This window comes from Nerophis lumbriciformis, linkage group LG11, assembly GCF_033978685.3.
Source record: "Nerophis lumbriciformis linkage group LG11, RoL_Nlum_v2.1, whole genome shotgun sequence".
In the NCBI taxonomy this organism is placed as follows: Eukaryota; Metazoa; Chordata; class Actinopteri; order Syngnathiformes; family Syngnathidae; genus Nerophis; species Nerophis lumbriciformis.
In genome coordinates this window covers 4,715,831-4,733,529 of record NC_084558.2, presented here as the reverse complement: position 1 = coordinate 4,733,529, position 17,699 = coordinate 4,715,831, and the positions used below count along the sequence as shown (strand labels likewise).

Genomic DNA, 17,699 nt, shown 5'->3' with positions numbered 1-17,699 from the left:
TTCTAAATACAAAATAATCCCACGTTAATTAAAATGCAAAGTAAAGCCTATATAATAGAAATATTATTTGTTACAACATTACAACCCCCCCCCCCCCCCCTCGCCCGGTGCGCCCCCTCCCTTCCCGTATCATGACTCTTTTTGGACGTCACCACATCAAAAAATCAACACAAGATGTCAAAACGGCCAAAACTGTCAGGTGCCCAGGGAAGAAAAAAGAGAAAAGAAGAGGAGGAGAAACGAGAAAAAGACAGAGGTAGCAGGTAGGTAACGTTAGCCTACATGAAATTATTTGTCTGTTACAGAATGTAGTAACCTGGCTTTTTAGCATTAAGCTAATGTTACATGATTCGGCAATTGCTAATCAATAAATAGCTAGTTCTGTTTTAACGTCGGGTTAATATTGTGGAGGGGGCTAAATTGTTATGGAAAATAATTATGTAACATTAGGTAATTACAGTACTCCCACCTTACATTCCTCAGGGACATTTGTATTAGATCTTTTAAGCAGGTATTTTTTGTTTACATTATTGCCTTCTGGTTAGCTAATGTTTGCCCTGCAGGTAATAGTCACTTTTCCACCCCTTTATATATTAGGTATAGTTGTAAGCCTAGTTGTTAAAGTGCACATCATTAATGTTAATTAAGCAATATGTATGTAAAAAATATTGTATTTCATATATTCATTTTTTTTTTTTTTGCATTCATTTATTTATTCATATTTTTTTTTATCTTGTTAACTATTCTGATTGTTAATTTGCTTTCTTTAAGTAAAAAAAAGGTCAAAGACAAAGCTATTTGGTTTCTTGTGAGTATATGCAGTTCACTGCCGATGTGGGGGGGCGCCATCTAAAATCTTGCCTAGGGCGCCAGATTGGTTAGGGCCGGGCCTGATGCTCACTACAATGTTGGGTTATTCCCAACCCAACTATTGGGTTGCGCAATTTAGCGCGCCATTATCCAATAGTTGGTTAAAAATGATACATTTTACTGCTGGTTTGTGCTACTCCTTCCCAGCTACTGATCAAAATTATTTTTATTCCATTAAAATATACTCAAAAGCAAGATATGAGTGACATTTTTGTTTTACAATAATTGCCGTGTATCCTCCCACCTCCAAAGACATGCACCTGGGGATAAGTTGATTGGCAACACTAAATTGGCCCTAGTGTGTGGATGTGAGTGTGAATGTTGTCTGTCTATCTGTGTTGGCCCTGTGATGAGGTGGCGACTTGTCCAGGGTGTACCCCGCCTTCCGCCCGATTGTAGCTGCGATAGGCTCCAGCGCCCCCCGCGACCCCAAAGGGAATAAGCGGTAGCAAATGGATGGATGGATGGTCATAGTAGTCCGATATAGCATGCTCAAATATCTAATGTACATAAAATGTGTGATTGTAAATAATGTCAGTGAGATTAATCCATAATAAAATTCCCCTCAAGAAAAAAGTAACTTTTTAATAAAAAAACAAAAACAACCTTTTACCCAAAAATGCGTTACTCATTGAAAAACAACCCAACAATGGTTCATCATTTTGAAAACCCAGAAATTGAGTTAAAATAATACCCTTGTAACCCAAAAAATGGGTTATAACCCAGCATTTTTTAGTGTGTGTGTTGGCCCTGTGGAGAGAAGGCGACTTATCCAGGGTCTATACCCCACCAAGCGGTAGCAAATAGATGGATGTTATCTTAAATATATTTTATACATACATATATACATACACTATATTACCAAAAGTATTTGGCCACCCATCCAAATGATCAGAAGCAGGTGTCCTAATCACTTGGCCCGGCCACAGGTGTATAAAATCAAGCACTTAGGCATGGAGACTGTTTCCATAAACATTTGTGAAAGAATGGGCCGCTCTCAGGAGCTCATCACTGTCATAGGATGCCACCTGTGCAACAAATCCAGTCGTGAAATGTCCTCGCTCCTAAATATTCCAAAGTCAACTGTCGGCTTTATTATAAGAAAATGGAAGAGTTTAGGAACAACAGCAACTCAGCCACCAAGTGGTAGGCCACGTAAACTGACAGAGAGGGCTCAGCGGATGCTGAAGCGCATAGTGCAAAGACTTTCTGCACAGTCAGTTGCTACAGAGCTCCAAACTTCATGTGACCTTCCGATTAGCCCACGCACAGTACGCAGAGAGCTTAATGGAATGGGTTTCCATGACCGAGTAGCTGAATCTAAGCCATACATCACCAAGTCCAATGCAAATCGTCGGATGCAGTGGTGTAAAGCACGTCCCCACTGGACTCTAGAGAGGTGGAGATGCATTCTCTGGAGTGATGAATCACGCTTTTCCATCTGGCAATCTGATGGACACGTCTGGGTTTGGAGGTTGCCAGGAGAACGGTACATTTCGAGTGCATTGTGCCAAGTGTGAAATTTGGTGGAGGAGGAATTATGGTGTGGGGTTGTTTTTCAGGAGTTGTTCCAGTGAAAGGAACTTTGAATACTCCAGGATACCAAAACATTTTGGACAATTCCATGCTCCCAACCTTCTGGGAACAGTTTGGAGCGGGCCCCTTCCTCTTCCATAATGACTGTGCACCAGTGCACAAAGCAAGGTCCATAAAGACATGGATGACAGAGTCTGGTGTGGATGAACTTGACTGGCCTGCACAGAGTCCTGACCTGAACCCGATAGAACACATTTGGGATGACTTAGAACGGAGACTGAGAGCCAGGCCTTCTCGACCAGCATCAGTGTGTGACCTCACCAATGCGCTTTTGGAAGAATGGTGGAAAATTCCTATAAACACACTTTGCAACCTTGTGGACAGCCCTCCCAGAAGAGATGAAGCTGTGATAGCTGCAAAAGGTGGACCGACATCATATTGAACCCTATGGGTTAGGAATGGGATGGCACTTCAAGTTCATGTGTGAGTCAAGGCAGGTGGCCGAATACTTTTGACAATATAGTGTATGTATATAAAATAACATAACAGCAAAATATCATATTCAACATTAATATATATATATATATATATATATATATATATATATATATATATATATATATATATATATATATATATATATATATATATATATACATATACAGGTAAAAACCAGTAAATTAGAATATTTTGAAAAACTTGATTTATTACAGTAATTGCATTCAAAAGGTGTAACTTGTACATTATATTTATTCATTGCACACAGACTGATGCATTCAAATGTTTATTTCATTTAATTTTGATGATTTGAAGTGGCAACAAATGAAAATCCAAAATTCCGTGTGTCACAAAATTAGAATATTATTTAAGGCTAATACAAAAAAGGGATTTTTAGAAATGTTGGCCAACTGAAAAGTATGAAAATGAAAAATATGAGCATGTACAATACTCAATACTTGGTTGGAGCTCCTTTTGCCTCAATTACTGCGTTAATGCGGCGTGGCATGGAGTCGATGAGTTTCTGGCACTGCTCAGGTGTTATGAGAGCCCAGGTTGCTCTGATAGTGGCCTTCAACTCTTCTGCGTTTTTGGGTCTGGCATTCTGCATCTTCCTTTTCACAATACCCCACAGATTTTCTATGGGGCTAAGGTCAGGGGAGTTGGCGGGCCAATTTAGAACAGAAATACCATGGTCCTTAAACCAGGCACGGGTAGATTTTGCGCTGTGTGCAGGCGCCAAGTCCTGTTGGAACTTGAAATCTCCATCTCCATAGAGCAGGTCAGCAGCAGGAAGCATGAAGTGCTCTAAAACTTGCTGGTAGACGGCTGCGTTGACCCTGGATCTCAGGAAACAGAGTGGACCGACACCAGCAGATGACATGGCACCCCAAACCATCACTGATGGTGGAAACTTTACACTAGACTTCAGGCCACGTGGATCCTGTGCCTCTCCTGTCTTCCTCCAGACTCTGGGACCTCGATTTCCAAAGGAAATGCAAAATTTGCATGGTTGGGTGATGGTTTGGGGTGCCATGTCATCTGCTGGTGTCGGTCCACTCTGTTTCCTGAGATCCAGGGTCAACGCAGCCGTCTACCAGCAAGTTTTAGAGCACTTCATGCTTCCTGCTGCTGACCTGCTCTATGGAGATGGAGATTTCAAGTTCCAACAGGACTTGGCGCCTGCACACAGCGCAAAATCTACCCGTGCCTGGTTTACGGACCATGGTATTTCTGTTCTAAATTGGCCCGCCAACTCCCCTGACCTTAGCCCCATAGAAAATCTGTGGGGTATTGTGAAAAGGAAGATGCAGAATGCCAGACCCAAAAACGCAGAAGAGTTGAAGGCCACTATCAGAGCAACCTGGGCTCTCATAACACCTGAGCAGTGCCAGAAACTCATCGACTCCATGCCACGCCGCATTAACGCAGTAATTGAGGCAAAAGGAGCTCCAACCAAGTATTGAGTACTGTACATGCTCATATTTTTCATTTTCATACTTTTCAGTTGGCCAACATTTCTAAAAATCCCTTTTTTGTATTAGCCTTAAGTAATATTCTAATTTTGTGACACACGGAATTTTGGATTTTCATTTGTTGCCACTTCAAATCATCAAAATTAAATGAAATAAACATTTGAATGCATCAGTCTGTGTGCAATGAATAAATATAATGTACAAGTTACACCTTTTGAATGCAATTACTGAAATAAATCAAGTTTTTCAAAATATTCTAATTTACTGGCTTTTACCTGTATATATATATATATATATATATATATGTATATGTATATATGTATATATATATATATATATATATATATATATATATATATATATATGTATACAATATATAACATATTTGCGTTATTTCTCTTATACCTCTACCAGTTATTTGTATAATTTCATAGCTGTAATAAAGACATCTGTGCCTGCATCCAGCATGGGAAATTTGAAATCAGCACGATAGCATCACTTCACAGCGCATGCAGGCTTTCGTCTGTCTCGCTGGAGTGAAAGAAACATTGTCGCCCTATAGCGTGGGTCCCATTGTGCCGTGAATGGACCGCAACGCCACAGTGGGTATTGTCTTTCTTTTCAAGGGGAGTCAGGTTACCATGGTGACCACAGGATGCCCACCCAATGGGTCGGCAGACAGAGAAAAGGCCACAGCCATTGAAGGAGGGAAAGAGAGCGAAAGCGGACAAAAAAGGAGTTTTTATCCCCAAGTTGATTTTCTTTTTTTTTTTTTTCTGTTTGTTTTGCAATCAGGCCCGATGCTTTCCTGGGAGTTAGGGAAGACCTCTGGAGGTGAGGACGTGCAGGTCTTGTCTATTCTAATACAACTGATTGCATTGATACAGTATGAACACAAAATGCCTATTTGGCAGTAGAATATACAGTGCATCACAACAGCATGTATTTATGCTTACTCAGCATGTTGTACTATTGGCCTGGCAGTGAGATCCTGAGACAGCTGCAAAAAAGGAGGTCATGCGTGTTGCGCTGCGACCACGCAGGTAAGATTAGTGGTTGCATTTGTCAGATCCGAAACATTAGAACTAAAATTGCTGAAAGCTAGAAATGAGTGCATGTCATTCCTCTATGTGTTGTGCCCTCTAGTGGCTGCCTTCTGTTATGTCTGGGCCTGTCTGCCTTCACATTGCTGCTGCAGAACCTCTGGGTACCTCAAGAAATGTCCACATATGAACCTGCTGGGAGGTCACCTGCGGAGGATCAGGGTAGAACAATCCCACACATGAGGATAAGATCTATTTTGACGAAATAAGTCACATTTATCATTCTCAGGTCAGCAGGGTTTGGGCTTACGCGGGCTGACCCTTCGTTTGGAGGCTCTTAGTAATCACGTGGAGAGGTTGAGCCGAGAGCAAAACATGAAAAAGACCCCAGAGGATCTTCATCTGCTTCTACAGAGGTGCTAGCACAACCCTTAGAAAAACTAATGTGTCATTTATGCATAAAACTGAACAAACACATGTTCAATTGGTTTGCCAGTTTTAGGCAGGACCAGCAAGCCTTGGCCCGCTTGGTCAAAAAGGAGCTGGAGAAAGTGAGCCGTAGGCTGGACCAGTTTAACCATTCTAACCTGCCTCACATATCTACCACACGTGAGAATCATGGGACAAATGCAGGTATTTGATTGCACCTCAATGATAAATTCCCCCTGGCGTCACTCTTATGAAAACGAATGGTTGAAAGTGGCTCGTGGCACCGATCTTGTGGTCCAGAATAAGGAAAAATATTATGTTTCCTTTTAAAGAATTGTAATAATAGAGCACAATGAAAGAACTAATCTGAACTGTACATAAATGCTCATTTTGAAAATGTAATTTTGTTTATAGATTATATGCAATCTGTTGTTGTGCTCCCTAATTTTGAATGTACACAAATTAAGGTGTGTGTTGCTCGGCACTCAGCATCAAGGGTTGGAATTGGGGGTTAAATCACCAAAAATGATTCCCGGGCGCGGCACCGCTGCTGCCCACTGCTCCCCTCACCTCCCAGGGGGTGATCAAGGGGATGGGTCAAATTTCACCACACCTAGTGTGTGTGTGTGACAATTATTGGTACTTTAACTTAACTTAACTTTAACTGAGCCCCACCTAGACATAGTCTGGACTGTATTTCAAATGCTTATTTTGAAAAGGTAATTTTGTTTACAGATTATATGCAATCTGTTGTTGAAGTTCCCAAATTTTTGAGTGTACATAAGTGAAGAGCCCAACCTGGACATAATCTGGACTAGACCTGGTTTTAAGAACCCTTTAAACAATCTAATTTCATTGACAACCAGGTCTGGTGAAGATAAGGTACTTTAAAAAAAATAAAAAATAAAATAAATAAGATTAACACATTAATATCATTCTCTTGAATAAAAAAGAGAGTAAAACAATATAAAAACAGTTACATAAAAACTAGTAATTAATGAAAATGAGTGAAATTAACTGTTAAAGGTTAGTACTATTAGTGGACCAGCAGCACGCACAATCATGTGTGCTTACGGACTGTATCCCTTGCAGACTATATTGATATATATTGATATATAATGTAGGAACCAGAATATTAATAACAAAAAGAAACAACCCTTTTGTGTGAATGAGTGTGAATGAGTGGGGAGGGAGGTTTTTTGGGTTGGTGCACAAATTGTAAGTGTATCTTGTGTTTTTTTATGTTGATTTAATAAAAAAAAACAAAAAAACAACTAAACCTTTAATTCAAACCATCAGCAGAAAAGAAAGGTGGGTTAAAACCATAGAACAGGGGTGTCAAACGTAAAACAGGTTTTATCCGGCCCGCGTGATGAGTTTCGCAAGTATAAAAAATAGCCGCTTTTTTTTTGAACAAAAGAAACTGCTGTTCTAAATGTGTCCACTGGATGCCACAATACCAATTCTGTTAGGCAAGCAAGAGGAACACAGTAAAGGGGGACTGTGGCTCCTCCTCCTCGACCCACATGAAACTTAAAATCTGCCGTTTTACGTCTTCTGCCTCGAACACATCGTCATTTGTTCTCTGTCAAACACGAGAAAAGTGAACTTAACCCTTTTGAATAGTTTTTACCTCCATTTCTTACGGTTTGTTGAGTTAGCACTGGATTGATACGTGGACATGACTAAGGAGGTATTTGATACCTAGAAGAGTTTACATGTTGCGTTTTTGTTCAATCCCAGAAAGACTGTGACTTAAAGTTTAATCCTGGCTTTGTAGATACACTAAGACGGAGTCTACGCTCATTGTGTTTTTGAATCTGCAACCAATTTGCTCAGAAGTGTTTTGTCCAAAGGATTATTTTTGATCGGTACGATTTCAGAATGTGCTTGTTCTATTTTTGGCCAAAGTAAAACAAAGAAAACGACCTGAAGTTGCCTTTATTTTTAAGTTATCATGCCATGATTTTACCATTCCGCCCACTTGGGAGTAGATTTTCCTCCATGCGGCCCCTGAGCTAAAATGAGTTTGACACCCCTGCCATAGAACAACAAATGGCACCGGAAATGAGTCTGGCTCAGTACGATAGGACAAATACTAATAGCTTAATATAATCCAGCAATGCCTATAAATTGCCACTAGGTATTTCTTCTTGTTCACTCTGGGGGAGGATTTTACCAAATTTTAGTTGTATTATCCTGTTGTTCTTTTTTTTTTACACTCGTACGACAGGAATGTTCAAAATTTGCTTGTAAAAGTAATACAAGTATTTTAATGCTCAGAGCTGTCATGATCCGAATGTAAGGCAGTTTTCCCTATAAACAAGTCAACTGCAGAGAGTGCCAGGTGTTTATTTGTACAAGTTCATTTCGATAACAAGGCCTACATATAGAGACCATCATTCCTACCTTTTTACTTGCTTTTGAGTTAGAAGAATTCAGATCATAACACATGAAAAAACAATAGTCAGACAGAAAAATAACATATCAGGAAAAAAAAAATAAAAAAATTAAAATCCAATTTTGGTAGAAATTACGTATGAATGTTGAGAAGCCAAAGCCGAACTGAAATGCTAACAGTTAGCATTCTAGCCAGATAGCTTCAAGTATCAAAATAGATTACCCTTGAGTCTATACCTGAAAATTGAGCTAAAAAAAAAAGCATATAAACATGCTAATATTAGCATGGTAAAAGTTAGCATGCTTTAAGTAACAACATATTTGACTCTGAGGCATATACCTGCAGAATTTGCGAAAAGATTGCATGATAACATTAACATGCTAATGGTTAGCATGCAGGAAGTAGCAAGATATTTGACTGAGGTGTGTACTTGCAAAATGAGCTAAAAAAGTGAGCATGCTACCATGCTAACGTTACATATTAACAGTTAGCATGCGTTAAGTTAGCACACTAGCCAGATAGCTTCAAGTGACACGATATTTACTGGCGGGTGTATACCTGCAAAACGGGCAAAAAAAAAAAAGCTGGCTTAACTACTTGCTAACGTTAGCATGCTTGAAGTAAAATATTAGCATGCCTGTACCTTCAAAATGAGCTAAAATAGATAGTGTGCTAACATGCTAACAGTTAACATGAGTGAAGTAACAATATTTGACTCTGCAAAATTAGTTAAAAACCCAACATGATAACAAAAACATGGTAATTGTTAACAAGCGTGAAATAACAACATGTTATATATAAAAATACACGTATAAAAAGCTAGCACGCTAACTTAAGCTGTACCATTTGAAGTAAGTTTAAGTTTGTGTGTACCGTGGTTAAAAAAACACAATAAATTTTATGGTAAAGTTATTGTGACTTGAGTTTTTTATTGTAAAATCTACCGATTTTTAAATTTTTTTTTTACAGTATTAGAAAATATTTTCTTCCAAAAGAACTAAGTTTCAAAAAGTCTGGTTGTCCTGTATGCCTTGTGATGAGGTGGCGACTTGTCCAGGCTGTACCCCGCCTACCGCCCGAATGCAGCTGGGATAGACTCCAGCACCCCCCGCGACCCCGAAAGGGACAAGCGGTAGTAAATGGATGGATGGATGTCCTATATTTGGCGTTGAGATATTTATACATGCAAACCAACAGGGCGGCTCCAAACAAGTTCTGTCAAACAAACTTGTTTTCCTGTCCATCCATCCATCCATTTTCTACCGCTTGTCCCTTTCGGGGCTGTCATTCACACAAAACAGTGACCTGTCAGCACATGCAGGGTCGTCTCATATTGGGGTCCATACAATAATTCACTTTACATTATGGCCTATATTGGAAACCATATATCATAATGCAAGACTTAGAGGTTACATTATAAAAACTACTCCAGCTCACATCAGAGCTTGTGGGTTTTTTTCCGTTCTAATCCACTAATTGGCAGAGGTGGGACCAAGTCATTGTTTTGCAAGTCACAAGTAAGTCTCAAGTCTTTGCCCTCAAGTCCGAGTCAAGTCCCGAGTCAAGACAGGCAAGCCCCGAGTCAAGTCCAAAGTCAACACTGGAAAGTCTCAAGTCAAGTCCTAAGTCCTGCATTTTGAGTTTCGAGTCCTTTCAAGTCCTTTTAACCACAGACTAATATATTAACACAGATTGTGTATGCTTTTCAAACGCTGTATTTATTTATTAAAACAAGTGCATTTTAAATTGCAGGAAAGAAAATTGTGCTGACATTGCACTTTATAATAGCACTATTAACCAGTCATTTTAAACATTAACTCATTCCTTTACAGAACAAACACATTGAAAAATAAAGTGCAAATGTACTTATTTGTACAAAAGTGTTAACATTGAAAAAACATGACATATACGTGAACATAACAAAAAAGTTGTACTTTTTATATGTCAGGGCCCTATGCTGCATTGCATTTGCAAAAGACCAAATTAGCCAAGAGTCTGTCAGTCATTTGTGCACGATGGGGGCGTAGTATGATGCCACCATGGCTGAAAACTCGCTCCACTGGAGCACTGGAGGCAGGCACTGCCAAGACTCTCATGGCCACTCGGAACAGTGAAGGAAGAGTCTTCATGTTCAATGCCCAGAACAAAAGGGGGAGAGAGTTTTTTTGGGTTGGTGCACTACTTGTAAGTGTATCTTGTGTTTTTTATGTTGATTTAATTAAAAAAAGAAAAAGAAAAAAATTATTTCTTGTGCGGCCCGATACCAATCGATCCACGGACCAGTACCGGGCCGCGGCCCGGTGGTTGGGGACCACTGAGGTAAACAACCAACAGTATGTCAGAAAGCTAGCTAAAACGGTACACATATTCATAATATAGTATACATTTTAACTGACCTTTATTTTACTATTTTTGTCTTTTTTTAGGTGGCTAAAATACGCGGTGCTGCTGACCGCCGTCTAACGTTACGTGTGATATATTGACTAACGTAACCCTGCTTAAAAAAAATCACTGAACAAAAAGTATGAATAAGGTAGTGAACTGCAACGGATTCCCGTGTTTGCAATAACGTTATAACGTTAGCAGTGAGTTTACAGCCTCACTGATTTAACTACACAGCAAATAAAAGTCACGTTACTTAGCCAATAAACGTTATCTTACATTCAAAACTTACCGTTCTTTGTGCAACTTCAAATGCCGGACGAAGTTGGAAGTTGTTGCCTCTCCATCAGTAATTTTCGAACCGCATGTGTTGCATACTGCAAACCGTTTTGTGTTGACCACCTCGTAATTTTTATACCCAAACAAAATTATTTTAGGTATCATTTTTTGTTCACTGGCGTGTGGTTTGGACATGTCTTCTTCGTTGGTTGTCCTGCAATTTGATTGGATGAATGCTGTGTGATGAAAACAAAGTAGATCTAATTTGATTGGCTGTTGTACTGAGACCACACCAGCTGACACACGCAACGCTGATAGACAAGTACACAATGAAAAATACGGAGCGCTCCCGAATAACTTTTTCATCTTTGGGTTTTGGGGAAAGTAGCAAGTCATGTCAAGTCATGTCAATTCAAAAGGCTCAAGTCCAAGTGAAGTCACAAGTCATTGATGTTAAAGTCTAAGTCGAGTTGCAAGTCTTTTTACATTTTGTCAAGTCGAGTCTAAAGTCATCAAATTCATGACTCGAGTCTGACTCGAGTCCAAGTCATGTGACTCGAGTCCACACCTCTGCTAATTGGCCAATTTCAAGCTCCTCTGTGGTCGCCTGCAGTTTGTCACCATGGCCCAAAAAGCCCTCTAGTCCAGGTTAACCACAGGGTGGCCAAAATAACAAGCTGTGATCGTGGATGTTGTGAATGGAGGAAGGGAGGTTTAACTAGACCCACCTGAGAGGTGTCAGGTGAGAATCAGGTTAGACTTGCAAAGTAGGCGCTCCTGATTTGTACAATTCAGAAATTGTCCACACGCTTACAGGACACACGTGCACAGAAAACACGCATAAAATATGAGAGTTGTCCATTTTTTTACAATGTTGTTTTACACTGCAAAGGAGTGTTTACATTGGCAATTGTAAAGGGAACTGTAGGGTAGGACGCAGGTGTGTGTGTGTGTGTGTGTGTGGTAGTTCCGCTTGATTGACATTAGCAGAGGTGGTGGTGGTGGTGGGGGTGGGGGTAGCTTACGGGAAGTCAGCACAATGCTTCTACTCTAATGCCATGTTTATCATGTCAATTCCAATTCAATGGCCACTTTATTAGGCACAACCCGATATACTGTGGAGATGTATAAAATTGCCTTTACAATAATAAGAATGCTAAGTTTTGACAGTGTCCATCAAAAGTTGGCAGTCATATTTACAATTGATTAAAGCACGGTGGCACAGGGGTTAGTGCATGTGCCTCACAATACGACGGTCATGATTAGTCCTGAGTTCAATCCCGGGCTCGGGATCTTTCTGTGTGGAGTTTGCATGTTCTCCCTGTGACTGCGTGGGTTCCCTCCGGGTACTCCGGCTTCCTCCCACCTCCAAAGACATGCACCTGGGGATAGGTTGATTGGCAACACTAAATTGCAGAGGTGTGGACTCGAGTCACATGACTTGGACTCGAGTCAGACTCGAGTCATGAATTTGATGACTTTAGACTCGACTTGACAAAATGTAAAAAGACTTGCAACTCGACTTAGACTTTAACATCAATGACTTGTGACTTCACTTGGACTTGAGCCTTTTGAATTGACATGACTTGACATGACTTGCTACTTTCCCCAAAACCCAAAGATGAAAAAGTTATTCGGGAGCGCTCCGTATTTTTCATTGTGTACTTGTCTATCAGCGTTGCGTGTGTCAGCTGGTGTGGTCTCAGTACAACAGCCAATCAAATTAGATCTACTTTGTTTTCATCACACAGCATTCATCCAATCAAATTGCAGGACAACCAACGAAGAAGACATGTCCAAACCACACGCCAGTGAACAAAAAATGATACCTAAAATAATTTTGTTTGGGTATAAAAATTACGAGGTGGTCAACACAAAACGGTTTGCAGTATGCAACACATGCGGTTCGAAAATTACTGATGGAGAGGCAACAACTTCCAACTTCGTCCGGCATTTGAAGTTGCACAAAGAACGGTAAGTTTTGAATGTAAGATAACGTTTATTGGCTAAGTAACGTGACTTTTATTTGCTGTGTAGTTAAATCAGTGAGGCTGTAAACTCACTGCTAACGTTATAACGTTATTGCAAACACGGGAATCTGTTGCCGTTCACTACCTTATTCATACTTTTTGTTCAGTGATTTTTTTTAAGCAGGGTTACGTTAGTCAATATATCACACGTAACGTTAGACGGCGGTCAGCAGCACCGCGTATTTTAGCCACCTAAAAAAAGACAAAAATAGTAAAATAAAGGTCAGTTAAAATGTATACTATATTATGAATATGTGTACCGTTTTAGCTAGCTTTCTGACATACTGTTGGTTGTTTACCTCAGTGGTCCCCAACCACCGGGCCGCGGCCCGGTACTGGTCCGTGGATCGATTGGTATCGGGCCGCACAAGAAATAAGTAGTGCACCAACCCAAAACAACTCTCTCCCCACTTTTGTTCTGGGCATTGAACATGAAGACTCTTCCTTCACTGTTCCGAGTGGCCATGAGAGTCTTGGCAGTGCCTGCCTCCAGTGCTCCAGTGGAGCGAGTTTTCAGCCATGGTGGCATCATACTACGCCCCCATCGTGCACAAATGACTGACAGACTCTTGGCTAATTTGGTCTTTTGCAAATGCAATGCAGCATAGGGCCCTGACATATAAAAAGTACAACTTTTTTGTTATGTTCACGTATATGTCATGTTTTTTCAATGTTAACACTTTTGTACAAATAAGTACATTTGCACTTTATTTTTCAATGTGTTTGTTCTGTAAAGGAATGAGTTAATGTTTAAAATGACTGGTTAATAGTGCTATTATAAAGTGCAATGTCAGCACAATTTTCTTTCCTGCAATTTAAAATGCACTTGTTTTAATAAATAAATACAGCGTTTGAAAAGCATACACAATCTGTGTTAATATATTAGTCTGTGGTTAAAAGGACTTGAAAGGACTCGAAACTCAAAATGCAGGACTTAGGACTTGACTTGAGACTTTCCAGTCTTGACTTTGGACTTGACTCGGGGCTTGCCTGTCTTGACTCGGGACTTGACTCGGACTTGAGGGCAAAGACTTGAGACTTACTTGTGACTTGCAAAACAATGACTTGGTCCCACCTCTGCTAAATTGGCCCTAGTGTGTGAATGTTGTCTGTCTATCTGTGTTGGCCCTTGTCCAGGGTGTACACCGCTTTCCGCCCGAATGCAGCTGAGATAGGCTCCAACACCTCCCGCGACCCCAAAAAGGGACAAGCGGTAGAAAATGGATGGATGGATAAATACCCTGTTCATCTACCCTGTGTAGTAAATGTGTATGATATTAATTCTCACTAAACACAGCGTGGTAATGTGCCTGCACTACAAGGTTCCAAGCATAAATAATAACATGGGCTCTAAAATAACGAGATAACTTACGTGATTATTCACAAAAAAGTATTCACGTGTGTTCGCAGATTAAGCACACAATTTATTTTGACCGTATATTGCTCATTTACCTTTTACCTCTTAAGGCCCAAGCTGTTTGTTTACATGCTTTTTTTTTTATTTCTCTTTGCTATTTGGGATTATTGGACCCTAATTAGAATAAAAACTAAGAATCATCTTTTGATATGTTGTACTTAGTCCATAAGTAACAAACGTGTACTTCATGTTTAGTGACATGCTAATTCTTATTGTTACACTTTTATTTTCCAAATTCCATTGTATGTTATACTCTTCTGACACCACCAGATGGCAGTATAAGTGTCCACATAAGAGGCCATAAGACCCCAATTCAGTAGTGTACACAATTTTGGAAATAAGAGCTAAAAGGTGCTGTCCACGCATGTGGCCAACTAAGCCTTTAGAGGTTTAATTAACCCGGGGGTCAGCAACCCGCGGCTCTAGAGCCAGATGCGGCTCTTTAGCGGCGCCCTGGTGGGCTCAATGGAGCTTTTTCACAAATGTATGGAAATTGAAAAAAAAATGGGGTGAAAAATGTTTTTTGTTTTAATACGGTTTCTGTAGGAGGACAAACACTTCACAAACCTCCCTAATTGTTAGAAAGCCCACTGTTTAATATGTTTGTGCTTCACTGATAAGAGTATTTGGTGAGCGCCGTTTTGTCCTACTAATTTCAGCGGCCTTTGAACTCACCGTTGTGTGGACTGTGACTCAACAGTTTGTTTACATGTACTACTTTCTCCGACGCTGCCACAGAAAGACGTGTTTTATGCCACTCTTTCTTTGTCTAATTTTGTCCACCAAAGGTTTTATACTGTGCGTGAATGCACAAAGGTGAGCTTTGTTGTTGTTATTGACTTGTTATGGAGTGGTAATCAGGAATATTTGGCCACTGCATGACTGCAAGCTAATCCATGCTAACATGCGATTTAGGCTAGCTGTATGTACATATTGCATCATTATGCCTCGTTTGTAGGTATATTTGTGCTCATTTAATTTCCTTTACTTACGTCCTCTGTGTATTTAGTTTATTTTTGTTTCATGACACATTATCTGAATGTAATATAGGCTACATTTCTGATAGTGGTTTGTGCGCCATGTTGTTCCAGATCACAGCAAACATTACCCAGCTTGCAAAGATTGTAATAAATCCAATAGAAGAAGACGGCCTGCCGTTTCCTTTAACTTGGACACACACATCTATATCTTTGGCCCTTCTAAGACAGTCATGTCCAGGAGTTATCTCACCCTCTGTGAAGTTTTACTAATGTTTTGCAAAGTTGTAAAAATGTGTAGGATAAATATTACATTTCATTATTTCTGTCAATGAAGATTTGCGTCAGCCTGCGACACATAGTCATTTTGATAGTAGGCTAATACGGCTAATTAGCCACTTACATCATGTGTTGCAATCATTATAACACTTAAATAAGTCTTTTAATTGTTTGCAGCTCCAGACCGATTACTTTTTTTAATTTGTGGTCTAATATGGCTCTTTCAATATTTTGGGTTGTCGACCCCTGCCTTAACCGCAAGATAGACTTCAGTTAGAAATGTCACCAAGTTTTGAGCAAATAAAAGAAGTACATTCTAGTAAAACATTTAAAAAATGTTCCTGGAGGACATTCTGACAATAAAATTGCATTTGTGTCGAAATATTGGGCTCTTTTAAAAAAAAAAAAAAAAAACGAAAAAAAAGATTTAAACTATGCAAGCGAATAATAACCTGTGATTAATCAAGATTAATCCAAATTCAAAAAGTGTGATCATCTGATTTAAAAACATTATAATTTGACAGCATTAATTACATTTTTCTTTCCTGGATGACATTCTGACAAAAAAATTGCATTTGTGTCAAAATAATGGGGTCTTTTTTGAGTTAATTCAGATTAATCAGGCACGTAATAACCTGTGATTAATAAAGATGAATCTAAATTCAAAAGTGTGATCATCTGATTTAAAAACATTATAATTTGACAGCACTAATTACATTTTTTCCCCCTGGATGACATTCTGACAAAAAAAATTGCATTTGTGTCAAAATAATGGGGTCGTTTTTGAGTTAATTTAGAATAATCAGGCACCTGTGATTAATCATGATTAATCCAAATAAAAAAATTGTGATTATTCTTATTTACACAATTAATCATTTGACAGCACTAATATTAATAAATATGTTTTATGTTCCCGCCAGGACCCACAGAGAGGTGTGTGGTGCCAGTGGACACTGCATATCCAGTGTGTGCAGAGAAAGTTGAGGTGAGAAAAAGGAGTTTCATCATGCATTGCACTGAACTGTAATTTTAATACAATAATTATGCAAAATATTTAAGTTTTTTTTTCAAAAACAGAAATTTCGAGTTAGCAAAATAGTGCATTGGATTTGGAAGTGTGTAGATGCTGGAATTTAGACAATTTAAAAGTGACATCACTGAAGGTCTACACTGCAAAAACTGAAATCTAAGTTCGATTAAATATCTCAAATAAGGGTGATATTTGTTTATTTTCTGTCTGATAAGATAATTCTTCTCACTAAGCAGATTTCATGTTAGAGAATTTTACTTGTTTTAAGTGTTTTGGTCCTAAATGATCTCAGTAAGATATATCTCAGCTTGTTGCTGAGATTTTATGACCTATATTGAGTAAAACATGCTTGAAACTAGAATATCTAGTGTTGCAAAGCTGTCATCAACACTCACAAGTATAAAACTACTTTTTTAAAGTAATAATTTCTTATTTCAAGCATGAAAAAAAAAATCATGACTTTGTGTCTCATAATTAAAACAGATGACAGCCAAATGGACTTTCAATGAAACAATAGAAAATGTGTACTCATATAGTAGTACAGTTGTTATTAGTGAGAATATACTTATTTTAAGGTATTTTTGGGTTCATTGAGGTTAGCTAATTTGACTTGTTTTGGAAAGTCTTGACAAGCCAAATTTTCTTGTTCTATTGGCAGATAATTTTGCTTAGTTCAAATAAAATACCCCTAATTTTTGTATTTTTTTTTCTTGTTTTTGAACACTGACTTTTTGCAGTGTAGGTGGGAAACGCACGGCCCCGCCACTGTATCTGTGAAGTGAAGTGAAGTGAATTTATATAGCGCTTTTCTCTAGTGACTCAAAGCGCTTTACATAGTGAAAACCCAATATCTAAGTTACATTTAAACCAGTGTGGGTGGCACTGGGAGCAGGTGGGTAAAGTGTCTTGCCCAAGGACACAACAGCAGTGACTAGGATGGCGGAAGCGGGGATCGAACCTGGAACCCTCAAGTTTCTGGCACGGCCGCTCTCCCAACCGAGCTATACCGCCCCAATCTAATCTGTGACCCATAACACAAAGAATCAATCAATC

General features: G+C 39.2%; 1 protein-coding gene across 1 annotated transcript in view; it reads left to right on the top strand.

Moving 5' to 3' along the window:
• Positions 1 to 5,396: 5,396 nt before the first annotated feature.
• Positions 5,397 to 17,699, top strand: part of LOC133611029 (alpha-1,6-mannosylglycoprotein 6-beta-N-acetylglucosaminyltransferase B-like) — a 42,700-nt gene continuing 30,397 nt past the window's right edge. The window contains exons 1-5 of the mRNA XM_061967874.1: positions 5,397 to 5,422; positions 5,526 to 5,644; positions 5,712 to 5,838; positions 5,919 to 6,055; positions 16,537 to 16,601. Coding sequence (XP_061823858.1) covers positions 5,397 to 5,422; positions 5,526 to 5,644; positions 5,712 to 5,838; positions 5,919 to 6,055; positions 16,537 to 16,601 — 474 coding nt within the window. The remainder of the gene's footprint in view (positions 5,423 to 5,525; positions 5,645 to 5,711; positions 5,839 to 5,918; positions 6,056 to 16,536; positions 16,602 to 17,699) is intronic.